The following is a 15274-nucleotide window of genomic DNA, read 5'->3' on the forward strand; positions in this document are numbered from 1 at the left end:
CTTTTACTTCTTAGGCTCCGACTGGAATAGTTTGCTTTTGCAGGTGTGAAAAGCTCAGTTTTGTCCCAATATTTTAAAAAGTTTTATATGGCATGACATTAAATGCAGAAGAACAAATTTTGATTGCATACCAATACACTGTCATCCATGAAATACATTAAGATGTATCTTTTTATTGCAGACAGACATTACCTATTTTATGTTCTTGTTAGCTTGTATTTAATGTTTCTTATCTATTCATGTATAAAAATTTTAAAATAAACGTACATGTATTATACATAAAATATATGAGCAGTATATATAGTATAAATAAAAATATATATGTATATATATGTAAATATATATGTGTATGAAATGGTCCTTACTACCTTGTAAAATATCAAGTTCCACACCACGTCTTTCTTGTTCTAGTCTATATTTTTAAATAAAAAGAAGCCTCTCACCTTTTTAAATTCTCCCTCCTCCACTTTACTTGCTTCACCATTAGTCTTCTGAATGTTAGTTTCCACATGCTGTTTAGCTACAGAGATACAAGAGATGTTGTTTTATTTTTGTCCAAGATTCACCCCTTCCAAAAACAAACCACTCTGTTTTCAATGTCATCTCTTCAAGACCTTCACTGATGATGAGAATTCATTGCTTTATATTGTCTTGTATTTAAGTACGCATTATAAATTGAAGTTGGTGGGTTTTGGTGATTCTGACTTCCTCACTTGATCAAGATTGTCTTTGCTGATTCTTAATGCCTAGCTTTTTCATAAGGAAATAACATAGGTGGCACCAAAGAGTGGGTAGTCCTAATGAACACACTAAGTACAGCGGGAGCTTTTTGTTTTCACTCCTTGGTGTCAGTAAACACTGGTGAGTTGAGGGGGTGTCATGGACAACAAATGGGAAATCTGCAGAGTTAAGGGAGTAATTTGGAACAGTTCACTCAGCTCATTGTGGAATTCAAAAAAACGGTCCTCTTCCTTTCAGTTATCACAAAAGTAGACATTAGTTTCATCCATCTTCAAGTGTTTTCCTGTGTTACTTCTGTCAACATGATGTCACTATTCCAAGGATATTTATACAATTAAGAGACTCTACCCTTTGAATGTGCCTGGTATCTTGTATATACAAATATGTAAGGAAGGCGGTCTTCAGCACTCTCTAACTGTACCCTTTGATAATCATCTGATCTCCTGATGCCCCCTTTCCTTCTCTGCAAAATGTCTCGCTGTCTCTGCCTCTAAGAATCCTGTGATAACATCAAAGTAGCAGGCCAGTGACAAGAGGACACATGAGGTGCTTACTCATTTACTTAGTACAGTGATAACTAAAATATAGGGATTTTTAAAAAGATTTTATTTGAGAGACAGAGTGAGAGAGAGTGCACATGAGCGGGGGCAGAGGGAGAGGGAGAAGCAGACTCCCCTCTGAGCTGGGAGCCTAACATGGGGCTCGATCCCAGGACTCTGGGACCATGACCTGGGCTAAAGGCAGACGCTTCACCAACTGACCACCCAGGTACCCCACCAATAGGGATTTATAGAGAAAGCAAGTTTGGTAATTCAGTAGAGACAAGAAAGAGATAGGCCATATATACATATTTTTACAAACTTAACGTATATTTAGTCTAAGTTATAAGGAGAACTGAACATAAAGCTTGACAGAGCCCTTGCCGAAGGCAAAGCTTAAAATAGCAGAAAAAAATCTCTGTTGTTGTTCTGGTTCTTTTTTCTTTTTAAAGGTGTTTGTTGTTATGAATTTTTAATATAAATATTAATATATAATTAAAATATATTTGGAAAATAGAAGTGGGCATTGCTGTACCACTGCATTAACATTTTACTGTGTTTCTTAGTAGTCTAGCTATAGAGGAATTCGTCTGTTAGTCTTTCTAACTAGATAATTGGGCACATGCGTCTCAGGACAAACTGCCTGGGGATGGAAGGGCGGGTAGCCTAACCTTTTCCAAGGGAATATCTTGGGTCCGGTTATAGGACTGTTCTCATGATGCAGGATGCCCATTCTTGAGGAAAATATTTGCGTTTTCACTTCTTCTGGATGTCACTAGGAAAGGGCACCTGGTCCCTCTGCATCTGTGGGATGCTGTTCCCAGCGCTGCTGTTGTGAACCCTGCTTTGCTTCCCTGATGCGCTTCCATTCCCTCTCTTCATGAGTGAAGAGACATCGTATTCGGTGGGTCTCTAGAGTTCTAATGTCATCTGTTGCCTTCACCTGTGAGTGTTAGTATCACTGCTTTAAAATTGTTGGGTCATAACCATTTTTGCATCCATCACCGACATTCCTAGGGCACGTTCCCGCAAAGTCAGCATTGCAGTGCAGCTGAATACTACACACAAACGTAATCCTACTTAGAAGTGTTGGGGTAGCACAGAGCCTGGTGAAGCTTCCGGGTAGGACCTTCCGTCATCTGGTGTGTGCGTTGTGGCATGAGCTTGCTAACTGCTGCTTTCCAACCTTAGCAGTCCCCAGACCTTCAAGTCAAACAATATCCTGCAGGACTTTGTTCTTTGGCAGTACCCTCCAGAGATGCTGATGATCCTGTGGCTTGATTTGTTTTTTCTTTTGCCATTCAATTTTGCTCTGTGGGAGATTGAGGCCAGGCTGATTTTCTGTTTCTTTCTGGTTAAGTGCACCCCCACCCACCACTAACCCACGTGGATTTGTGTAGTGGCCTTTTTAGTGCTATTCTAACAAAGACAAAAAGCAGCCACGTATGTGTTCAGCAAGGGTCTAGGTGTGCAACGCCTGATGCAGAGATTCACGGAGGGATGGAGGGGCAGGTGGAGAAGTTTGCCTCTCAGGAAAGAGGCCTGTTCCCTGTTCCCTGGGCATTTCAGGGCTGGCATTTCTGAGCGTGTAGGAAAACAGTAGGAGAGGAGCCTCTTCGTGGTGCCAGGGCTGTTTGGTGTATACTGTACAGGGCCTGCATTGTAGCTCTGACTCCCTGGTGCTTGGAAACCTGCACCACGCTGGAAATCTCCCTGGCACTTAACACACTGCTGCTTTTCTGTCTGTGGACTGTTTTAGAGCTCACTTAACAGGACTTTAAAGCCAAAGCTGCTTTGTTTCTTTAGTCCTCTCAATTCAATGGAGGCGGCAGTGCTTTCCTTTATACCACTCCTCCCTGGTGAAAGGTGTGTTCTTGGGGTTTAGGAAACTCCTTCAGTGCCCTCAAGTGGCACCAGAGTAATTTGATATTAGAATCGTAGCACCTGGGATTTTGTGCTTCCGGTTCTGCATAGAATTCAATCACTAAGGTAAAAGACCAACTTAAAAATTAGCACCAGAGCTAACAGAAACTAACAGCCTCATGGGATTACCCTATTGTACACGTTGAAACTACTGGCCGAGAACAACACATAGACTGGTGCTTGTTGCACAGTAAGGCCTACATTGACTGTCGCTGATAGCATTGTTTCTGATCTCATGATACTCATGATACTGATTCTACCTTAATTTGGATTGCTTTTCTTTCCTACCTGGTAGGTCAAACTGTGCCGAAAATATCCGCAAGCACATTTTGCACACTGGCAAACATGAGGGAGTCAAGATGTACAACTGCCCCAAATGTGACTATGGGACAAATGTGCCTGTGGAATTCCGAAACCACTTGAAAGAACAGCATCCCGACATCGAGAACCCTGACCTGGCTTACTTGCATGCTGGTAAGAGGCTGACACTATTAAATAGTGGTAGTTTTTAAGAGAATTTCCTTTCGTTCATGCAGAGTTAGAATGCTTTTTGTCCATTACGGTCGCTTATGTTAATATAGTAGAGCACATATAGCATCTGCTTAAGGACTTCCAAAAAAATGTATTCTGGTCTTACCCCACTCCACCATGAAAAAAGGTCTTTTCTATCATATGTCATCGAGTGCAAATAGGACAAAATAATCCTCCCAGCACTGTAAAGTTTAGTAAGAGCAAATAGTTAACCCTCAGTTGACTAAACTATAGCAGTTGTTTGAACTCCATGTTTGATGAATTGGTAAAACACTTTTAACTTTTTTCAAAAAATGTTTGTGATTTAAAATGTTATGCTCTATCCCTGTGTACCACTGTCTTGGGATGAGTACCTGGAAAGGGAGAGAATGTGCCCTGGGGTGGGGTGAGTTGAGCACTGCGGATGGAGTACTATGGTGTCAGCATTTCCGAGAGATTAGGAGGAGCTCGTCCACAGTGTGAGGGGTGTGGTGCTGGTGGCCAAGGCTGGCTACTAGAACATTTTCACCTCACTGAATCAGAAGTCAGACTTCACACTCTGGAAGCATCAGATGCATAGCAGCAACTGCAGGGTTCAAGAAAGCTATCCCTGTATGTAGCCCAACATGTTTAACTAACAAGCATGCTTTCCTTGAGTATTGAATTCTCACTGTGCAGAGTGGCCAAGGGATGGATTATGAGTGTGAGGTCATGTTTAAGGAAGTACTTACTCTGAAGAAGGTTTAGAGAAAGCCCCACAATGTAGGCCAAGCACTACTCTACTTAAGTAATGCCAGTTGATACAGGGAATGTTTTAAGCAGATGCTTTGGGATCAGTTAGAGCCACATGCAAACTCTCCTTTCCATACTCACCCTGTGACCTCAAGCAGGGCAACCTCATCATGTCTCCCTATGCAAATCTACATGGTGGTATCTGTTTTAAGGGTCATTGTGATGAGTTAAAAAGCTAATGGCTTAGCACAGTACCTTCTATGCCTGCCTAGCAGAACAATGCTGAAGGGCTGGTGATGCTACAGGAGTGACCACGGTGTTGAAAAGTCATGGGAACCCCTACCCGTTTGCAAAATATGTAAATAATATTTGCTCAGATAACATTAACATCAAAAGAAACAGAACTTAATGAGTGATTTGAATTAGGAAAATGTTATTAGTTATTAACACATTTGACAATGCGTATAAGGGTATTGCTTGTTTTTTGCTGCTGTATCCTTTTCCAATTTCTGTTTATGCTCATATGATTGACTTTTTAAGGTAACAGTAGAATGTCTGTTGTTGTCATCTGTGTTGTATCCAGGGCTGTTTTTGAAAAAGCAAAAACACAGGTCAGTACTCCTTGCATTTTGGTAACAATACTGAAAAGGTTTTGAACTGGGCAGTTGATAGCTTTAGGCACAAGAACAGATAAAGTCAAATTGAAATATCTCCTGGCCATCAGTGCCTATGGGTTCTTCCTTAAGAGGAGTCATGACCACACAAATGCCAGAGATTTGCCTGTGGAAGGAGGCACATCAGGTAACCACCAAGCAGGCGATGTAAAGTGATGCTGGGTCATGCAGAAAGGACCATTTTCAAGGCCATCCTGCTGTGCCTCCTTCTCAAGGTGTGTCTCCTGTGTTTGCACTGAACCAGCTGGACATTAAAAATGGGTTATTTTTCTAAAATAAAGTATTTGTAACTTTCAGATGAATGACAGGGAAGAGGGGAGGAAACTAACTGCAGAGTCTAGATATGCGTCCCTTTCATCGTTCTGGGCAGCAGTAGCAGACTGTGCTAGTGATACTGAATGTTCCTTCTAGAGATGTTTTAAGATATTGTTAGTATAAAACAAATTTTAAGAAAAATCATTTTAGTTTCCCTGTGTCTGTGTGTGATGCGCCCGTGCACAGAATCCTAGTGTTCGGTTTCTATTTATGATTCTGTTGGAAACTGTTGTCTGCAGAAGTCACGGCCAGGTTCCTCACTGACGGAACCCGTTTGGTCCCGTGCAGTGTCTGCTGTCGGTTCTTCCCTGTACATGGCAGTAGTGTTCTTTGGTAGTATTTTTTGCTTTGATAAATTTAGCTTGGTTAAGAGGAAACTTTAAAAAGATAATGTATTTTAAGCTGACTGACTTTTTAACCTTGCAATTGCAAATCATAAGTGGTACATTTAAGGTTACGGGAAAGGCACCTTCCTCAGTATAAAGTAAGGTATGAATCAAGATGTTGGTGCTCTTCCTTCCGTATCCTTTGGTAGTGGGATTAGGCGCCACGATTGGATTGATGAACCCATGCTGGGCCGTAGGTACTGTGATGGGGCCCGCGGCGGCAGCGGCGGCAGCGGCGGCAGGGTTTTCTCTGAGAGTGGCTTGTGGTCCGTCAGCAGTGTTCTCTGGTGTCTGCACTGTTCGTTGCTGAGCCGAGCATCTCGTAACCCAGCATTCAGTGAACCATATGATGCAGTTCTTTTAATAAAAGATTGAGTTTAAAACTCCCCCAAAATAAACAAAATCCGTCTGGTCCTCATGTGGCTCCACCATGTAGATCAAACATCCCCAAGACCATTGGAAGGGACACATTAAACAACAGCCCCAGAAAAGACTGTGAATAGTGTCATTTGTGATATTTTAAATTTAGGTGAGATGATACTTTGAAATTTATGTGTTAAAGTAAGGTATCATGGTTTTTGCTGGAAAATAGCTCTGTAGAAGGATTTCCTTTTTTTTCTTGAAGATTTTATTTATTTATTCATGAGAGACACAGAGAGAGGCAGAGACACAGGCAGAGGGAGAAGCAGGCTCCCTGCGGGGAGCCCGATGAGGGACTCGATCCCAGGGCCCTGGGATAATGACCTAAGCTGAAGGCAATGCTCAGCGTTGACACTGAGCCACCCAGGTGCCCCTAGAAAGAAGATTTCCTGTGATTGTGTACCTCCCCGGCTCATATACATGAAGTGGTACCTGCAGATACGGAGGCCAGGTAACATAGCCAGAGTTCCCCGGAGACCAGCTCGCACCCTGGCACCCCACTTTGTAAGGTCTCTATGCATCTCAGAGCTTCCCGGCCTCATCTGCAGAGGAAGGAGCATTCTGTGCTTCCATAGGTATGGCCCTTAGGATAGGATAGATTTAAAGTCAGCCCCATTCCCTTGTTGACCGACTCCAAAACTGTTGTTTTAATTCTGTGGGTCCTAGGGTTCCCCCTCTGCCTGATGGGGACAGTACCGGCTGTTAGCACAGTGTTCCCACCATCCATACCAGGTAACGCAGTGTGTGCTCAGTGAGACGTGGCCATACTGAGCATCCAGGATTGTCCATTGTTCTTTGTTTCCATCACTTCTGTGGGTGATTCATTGTCTTTCCTCTTGATTTTCGAGAACTCAGAGAATGATTCTAAAGGCTTTATGTGAGCTCTGATTTTGGTTATAGCTTTTTTTGAAAAACAGATAAAAGTGGTTATTTTTAAAATAAAAGTTGATTATTTAGAAATGTATTATTTGATTCCCAGGCATTTGGTGATTTTTCTAGTTATCTTTTTGTTAACTATTGAAATAGTAATATAAATTAATTTCTAGCTTCTGTCTACTGTGCTTATAGAACATAATCCTGAATTATTTCCATTCTTTGAAATTTATTTATGTTTTTTTTTGTGCCCAACATTTGGTGAGTTTTGGTAAATGTTTGAGACATACTAGAAAGGAATGTAAATAATGGTGCTATTTGGTGTGTATTCTGTGATCCCTACACATCACTGATGCCAAGTTTTTTCACTGTGCCATTCAGGTTGTCTATAGTCTTACATGTATTTTTTTTTTTTTTTTTTTTTTTTTTTGCTCCTTCTGTCAACAAGAAGAGTTGCCCACTAAGATTGCGGGTTTGTCAGTTGTGGTGGTGATTGTTGTTTTTTAATTCTCTTCCTTTTGGCTTTATTTATTTTGAAGATCTGTCCCTGGCTACTCAGAACTTTAAGATGATTTTACACACATAACCACGTATTGTACATAAAATACATACATACCCTTGTACTTATGAAATGTTCCTTTCTGTCTGTACTAATGCTTCTTGCCATCATCCTGTGTTTCATATTTGTGTAGCCACATAAGCTTCTTTATAATTAGTATCTTGCTGCATTTGTTTTTTTTTATCTGCTGTGACGATTTTAATCTTTCATAAGAAATAGTCTTTTACTTTAGTATTTATACTTTATATCATTATCGATACTTTCATCATGGTCAAAAACTGAAACTACCCAAGTGTCCCATCAAGTAGAATGTGCAAAAGGCTGTGTGTTCACCTAGTGGATGCTCTCAGCACTGAGGATGAACCAACTACAAAAAAGAAACTGTAAATAAGTCTCACAGTCATAGAACTGGATGAACTAAAACCACATACAAAGGAGAGTATTCTGTACAGTTCTATTCTCATTAAATATAAAAGCAGGCAAAACTAATCTACGGTGTTAGGAACCAGGGTAAATTTTCCCTTGGGGGACAGCAGTCACTGGAACAAGGATCGCAGTGTTCCTCACTCCAGATAGTGATATTCTGTTTCTTGTTTCTGATGTTGGGAAAGGATTGTATTCAATTGGAGAAAATTCCTCAAGCTCACCCATGAGTTGTGCACGTTTCTGTATACATATTTTTTTAAATGATTTATTTGCTTCCTGTATTTCTTTTTTTTTTTTTTAAGATTTTATTTATTTATTCAAGAGAGACACAGAGAGGGAGAGAGGCAGAGACACAGGCAGAGGGAGAAGCAGGCTCCATGCAGGGAGCCCGACGTGGGACTCGATCCCAGGTCTCCAGGATCATGCCCTGGGCTGAAGGCAGGCACAGAACCACTGAGCCACCCGGGCTGCCCTGCTTCCTGTATTTCTAAAGAGATTAATTTAGGTCCATTCTAGATCCAATATGATGAGATTTTATAATCATATTAATCCCCATAAAGTTGACATCAAAGTAAAAGTTTCCAGAATTCTTTGTCATCGTACATCAGATGTTTGTTTGTTTGTTTTTTTTCTATTAAGTGAAATCCATTTTACCCCAAAAATGGTCTTTATTTCACCTTTATATTAGCAATTGCTTGTCTACCATCTCGGTTATCGAAGAATCAGCATGGTGTTCATTCACTACACCCTGGGCAGGAGTGAAATACTCTCTGTGTTTGCAATACAAGTGACCTCTGGTCAGACTTTGGTGGTTATGTCTCAGGATACTTTGAACATCACCTGAAAGAAGGGAGGATGAAGGTCGAGAAGGGCATAGGGAAGGTTGAGGGGAGCATGTGTGACTCTCGTGATGCTGCCAAGGAAGAAAACAGAGATGTTTTCTCTCAGGAATGCCAGGTGAAGAAGCACAGTTAGGCCTCCACAACTCAAAGAACGAGCTTGCATCTGAAGTGGCACTCCCTGCTGCTGGGTGAGTGCCCGCAGGAGGACGGGGTAGCCTGGCCACTCTCTGTAGTGTGACTGTAACATTGATTTAGTTCCTTCACATTCCCTCTGAGAAGCTTGGACTTTAAATGTGGGAAATGTTTATGTGTTTTCTAAAAGGTGATGATCAAATGATGTTCTCTATTAAATTAAGCATTAAGTGATGATGTGGTGTTTTCTCTAATTCCTTCATTTTCTACTGGTGTAGGATTTAAAAAAAATCCTATTGAAATTGATATGATTTTCATCAGTTCTTATATATTAGGTTATAATATATAAGGTTACCTGGGCAGCATGATATCCCACAAGTCTACCATATTCTCTTCACAAAGTAGGATTTTCGTATTGTTCTTTAAGATGATCAGTTTTTTCATTCTTTAAAACTTATATTATTTAATTGCATTCTGTAGCAGTTTCCTCTTACCCAGGTGTAAGAATAGGAATGTGAAAGTTTCTTATCAAAACTCCACATTCTTTTTCTTTCTAACACTAACTAATCCAGTACCATTGAAGCTATAAGTACACTTAACTGATCACTTCTATCTCTGCACGTGCGCCGCTGCATATTCAGGCAGACTCAATTCCCTATTCCACCCTGGAGCCCCTTTGCTTGATCTACCACAGTTAAGGTAAAATAGCTATAGCCTTTTGTATCTTAACCATTCCCCCTCATTTAGTAGAATATTCAAATTTCCTCATATAAAAGATTTTCTTCATCATTAATTAAAAGCATTAGCGTTCTGATCTGCAGAGCCCTGTAGGAATGTAGTCTTCCCCAGATTGTGGGGCCTTCTATTTTTAACCCCATTACTCTCAGCCCCTTTTGTTAGTTGGTGCTCTGACACATGTCATGACATTTTGTACAATAATTCATTTTATGAAGAGGTCCAAAAAATCTCAGAAAATCCTGACAGTGTCTCATTGGTTCTCCTTACATAAACCAATTATTACTTCAACCTAAAAAGGAACGAAATTTTTTCTGACATGATTGCCTTTGGTAAATCCATGCTGACTCACTCCTATTAAATTGTACTTCTCCAAATGTATCATTAAGCTCATCCATAAGTATCATCTCAAATTTATTTCCTAATATAGATGTTAGACTAGCAGCTCTATAATTTTCAGCCTCTACCCTCTCTCTTTGTAACCTTCAGACTGGATTCCTTGTTTTTCAGGCTCCTGGTATTTCACCGCCGACAAAAGACTTCCTAAAATAATTAACAGTTCAACAATTTGATTCTTTACCTCCAGGCATCACCCTGGGGTTCATTTACTGTTTTTCTTAACTGCTGCTACACGTCTCTGTTCCCCGGTTCTTCATGCTCTGGCGCCTCTGGTTCGGTGGCGTGCCCTGTGTCCACCTGGCATGGCAGGTTTGGCGTTTCGGTAACTGGCTTTTTCTCTTTGCCCTCTTTCTCATTCTCGGTCCTGTCAGATTCCCTAAGTTTGGAGCTAACTGTCCCATGACCAGATAGCCAGGGTATGAATAATGCCAAAGCAGGGATTTTCATCAACCAGCTTTTTCCAGCAACAGACAGACCTGCTCTCCAGGATCGGTTCATTTTGAAGATATTTATCAGTAGATGGAAGGTTACTGATAAGCAGATCCTCTCAACTCATCCCTGTTTCTCTGTTATTGAGTAATGTACCGAAATACATTTTTTTCAAAACTTTCTAAGTATACATTTTAAGATATTTTTAATTCAGTCTGCTGTTCTAACTTTTCTTCAGTATGTCTAAAAACTTCCTTTTTCTGTTTTTCACTGTGAAGCAGGGTTAAGGACATAAGAGCTTCTTTCCATCTGTTGGGCCCACGCTTCTGCCACTTGCCTCCCACGGTCCTCCTGCAGTCGGGCAGTCCTGATTATTGGAGAGTCACCCTCACAGTGTGTGGTGCAGCATCCTACCCTAAGGTGGCTGCTGCATAGTCCTAAAGAATGCTATGGTTTTTCACAGTCACATCCTGACTTCTCGGTAACAAAGGAATGCAGGGAAGGGTAGCAAGAGTGTCTGTGCCAGTCTTTTCAGTGGGCCATTCCTTCAACACAAAGCTCTTTGGGAGGCGTCATTCCCAACTTAATGATTTTTGTTTTTTAAAATTGGATCTTCAAGAGGCTGACTTGCCTGAGGAGGGTATATAACTGCAGTGCGGCTGACTGAACCTCACACCTCTTGGTGAGGAGGTAACATAGAGTAAATGAAAAGAACCCCCAGGGAAGATGTTTCCACAGGGGGACTTCTATGGCCCAGTACAGGGCCTGGCCGACAGTGGCTTGTCAGACCAGCTGGACGTCAGCATCCTGACTCTAATGCTGTCGAGATGTGTGACTGCAAGCAAGTCACTCGGCCGTTCTATGTCTGTGTTCTCCGCCACAAAATGTGGAACACTGCTTAACTTCTCTTTTGAATATCAGATTAAATAATGCATATGAAAGAACTTTGAAAATTATCATTGATAGATTTTCTTTAAGGGAAAAAGGTAGTGAGCTTTGTTATTGCTCTTTTACTAGTAGGAAGTTAGAAGAAAAAGACTGAAATTATTTCTTTACATTTATTTGAAGTTGCTAGTAAATGTGATGAATCTTAGAACCATGTATCTGTATGTGTCTCAGTAGGTATCCACATGCATGTGTGACAGTCGGAGTGTGCAGCTAAAGTTAGGGCTAGAGAAGGTCTTCGTGTGGCTTTTTTTTTCAGAGTAGAAATAACACCCTGTTTATTTGAATTGTTTCTATTCCTTGTTATTAATATACTTCATATTTTTAAAACTTTTTATAAGAGAATATGATCCTGGAATAATATCCTTTCTAGTATATATTTCATTGTTCTACAAAGTCCTTAATGGCCATCACAACATGTAAAATAAAATCAAAGTGCACAATTAAAATATAGCTTTTGTTAGTAACACCTCATACTGTTGACTGAAGATAATCTGAAATTCATGTAAATCCATTCAATTAATCATTTTTGATGGATCTCTGGCCCTCAGAGCGTTCGGGCTCATCCTTTAGCTACATGATCTTAGAAGTTTTAAAGTGAGATTTAATTTTTTTTCCAGAAAAAGACCTCCAGACTCTTCTTTCTTGGGAAGCCTAGTTAAGTATAATTAGCCTGCGTAATTCAGAGCCACATTAAAACTTTCTTTTAAGCTTCTTTCCTTGCTGCCACAAGGTTATACAGGCACGTGACAGTATGCTTACCTCATCACCAAGCAAAATTGTGATCTTATCTAGGCTAACATTTACAGCATTCATGAACTGAATACTGAAAGTTAAAATAGTTAAACTGAAAAAAAGAAAACAAAATTGTGATCTTATCCCCCCTGACAACTTCATTTATCAAAATTTTAAGGGAAAAAAATTGATTGTGGAAAGTTATAGTGGGTGCAGTATGATTTTATCAGGTAATTGATGTGGCTTTTATTTTTATATACACCTTTTATCAGCTGTTTAATTCAATATAATTTATATATTTTACAAATTTACACACCCTCACATTCATATCTTGACCCTGACTAAAATGCAAGTTTATGAGAGAAACCAGGTAGGCGTTGTCAGGTCTTCCTGCTGATAGTGCATAACAGTTATTTCCGTTGAAACCCTTCGTGGAAGAAGAATGGAATAGGTTATTCCAATTATGGGTGAAGTTTAGGAATACTATTTGATTAGTATTGAAATTTAGTTCAAAAGATGTAAAATGTACATTATCAGTCATTTTCAAATGTATTTAGTTTTGTTTTTATTGAGCAAAATTACCATCTAGCAGATTTTCCTTGTTTTGAGTTTTTATTTTGAAATAATTTTAAACTTACAGAAGAGTTGCGAAAATAGTGCAGAGTTCCCAAATATCCTTTGCCCAGCCTCCCGGAATGTGCATGTGAGATATGACTCTGACAGGATTCCTGAAACCAAAGATGTCAGCGTCAGTGTAGGACCATCTGCTAAGCCACATCCTTCGTTGACATCTCAACAGGTCTCCTTCCTGTCCTATTTGTCTTCCAGAACTCAGCTCAGGGACCCATCTGCCCTCCAGTTATTGGGTTTCTTCAGTCTTTCATTGTCTCCTCAAGACCTTGAAGCTTCTAAAGAATATGGATCAGTTATTCTTCAGCATGTTCCTTGTTTCGCAGTAGTCTGACATTTACTCATGACTCAATTAAGTTTCTTTAAGCACCTTCCAGAGTAGACATGCAGCACATCAGGGTACATTATGGTGGATGTTGTAACTGGACCCCCCCCCCCCCCCGCCCCCAAGTGAGGTGGTGTCTCCATGTTTCTCCACTACAGACCTACTATCTTCTCCTTGTAATTAATACACGTCTCAGGGAGATACTTCCAGATTATGCAAATAGCCTGTTTCTCCTCAAGACTTTGCCCACTAATTTTGACATTCATTAGTGGATCTTGCCTACAACAGGATCTGTGGAGTTTTAGCGGTAATACTCTCTTTCCCTTGTTCTGCCCACATTTAATTGCAATTCTTCTTTAAGGAATATCAGTCCCTTCACTCTCAATTATTTTTTATTCAATTTATTTTTTACTAGTATGGACTTATTGTACTCTGCAGTTTACAATTCAGTATCATCATTATTTCTTACTCAGGTTGCTAAAGCTTTGGCCATTGCGAGCTCTTTCAGTTAGGTTCCTGCGTCCTGTGGTGTGCCCCCATCCTTTTATGACCATCTCTTTACTTTCTAGCACCACATTGTGCTCCAGGCTCATCTGGTGGTTTGTCTGCCCTAATCCTGAAATCATCATCTACTTTATGGATCTTTGGTTTTTCTTATTGGAGACTGGTGTTTAGAAACCAAAATATACACATTGTGTATACTCATTGCCTCTGTGTACCCTTGGGCTTTCTCAGGAGACAGAAATAGGAAATGTATGTGTGCATTCTCATACACAGTTTTATCGATCCACCTAAAGCATAAATTTTCTTAGACCTAAATATGAGAACTAAAACTATAACCCTCGTAGAAGAAAACATATGAAAGAATCTTTGTGACCTTCAATTAGGCAATGGTTTTTGGGTAGGACACCAAAAGCACAGGCAATAAAAGAAAAAAGTAAATTGGACTTCATCAAAACTAAAAACTTGTGTGCCTCCAATGACACCATCAAGAAGATGAAAGGAAAATCTCTACAATTGAAAACAAAAATCTGCAGATCTATCTGATAATAGACTTCCATCTAGAATATATAAAGAATCCTTGAATTCATCAGTAACAAGGAAAATCATCTAATTTAAAAACAGGCAAAGGATCTGAATAGATCTTTCTCCAAAGAAGATACATAAATGGCCAGTAAACACATGGAAAGATGTTCAACATCATTATTTGTCAGGGACATGCAAATCAGGACCACAACAACATGTGGCATCTGGGTAATTTACTCTTCTGGCAATTAAATAAATAGAGCTACTGTTAACATTCACATATAGATTTCTGTATGAACGTAAGGTTTTGTTTATCCTGGGCAAATACCTGGAAATGAGATGCCTGGACAATACAATATGTATATATTAAACTTTTAAAGAAAACTATCAAACTGTTTGCCAAAGTGCCTATATGTTTGATATCTCCACCAGCAGCTACTCTCTCCACATCCTCACTAGCACTTAGGATTGTCAATATTGTAAGTCATTCTAATAGGAGGTTAGTGGTATTTAGTGGCTTTAGTTTGTATTTGATCACTAATGATGTTGATTTCCAGTGCTTGTTTGCCATCTGTATATTTTCTTTGATGAGGTGTCTTTTGAAATAGTTTGCCCCTTTTCTCATTGAGTTACCAAGATCTAAGAGTTTTTAATGTGTTTTTGATACAAGACCTTTGTCAGATAATTTTCAAATATTTTCTCTCAGATTGTGACTTGCCTTTTTGCCTCCTAATGCTGTCTCTCACAGAGAACGCATTTTTAATGCAGTAGCCCCTTCATAGCTGCAGTTCCATGGTTCCAGTCACTTGCGGTCAGCTGCGATCCATAAGCAGATGACTCTCCTTCTGATGCGTCAGGTCACTAGTAGCCTAGCACTGCCTCATGATGCCTACATCACTCATCACGTGGGCATTTTGCCATCTCACATCATTTCAAGAAGGGTGAGAATGGTACAATAAGATACTTTGAAAGAAAGAA

At 40.0% G+C, this 15274-nt stretch overlaps 1 protein-coding gene across 2 annotated transcripts in view; it reads left to right on the top strand.

Annotated features, from left to right (window-relative positions):
• Positions 1-15274, top strand: part of ZNF407 (zinc finger protein 407) — a 446836-nt gene that overhangs the window by 303909 nt on the left and 127653 nt on the right. For both annotated transcript variants that reach the window (XM_025997752.2, XM_025997753.2), the window contains exon 8: positions 3499-3677. In XM_025997752.2, the coding sequence (XP_025853537.2) occupies positions 3499-3677 (179 nt within the window). The remainder of the gene's footprint in view (positions 1-3498; positions 3678-15274) is intronic.

This window comes from Vulpes vulpes, chromosome 5 (genome assembly GCF_048418805.1).
Source record: "Vulpes vulpes isolate BD-2025 chromosome 5, VulVul3, whole genome shotgun sequence".
In the NCBI taxonomy this organism is placed as follows: Eukaryota; Metazoa; Chordata; class Mammalia; order Carnivora; family Canidae; genus Vulpes; species Vulpes vulpes.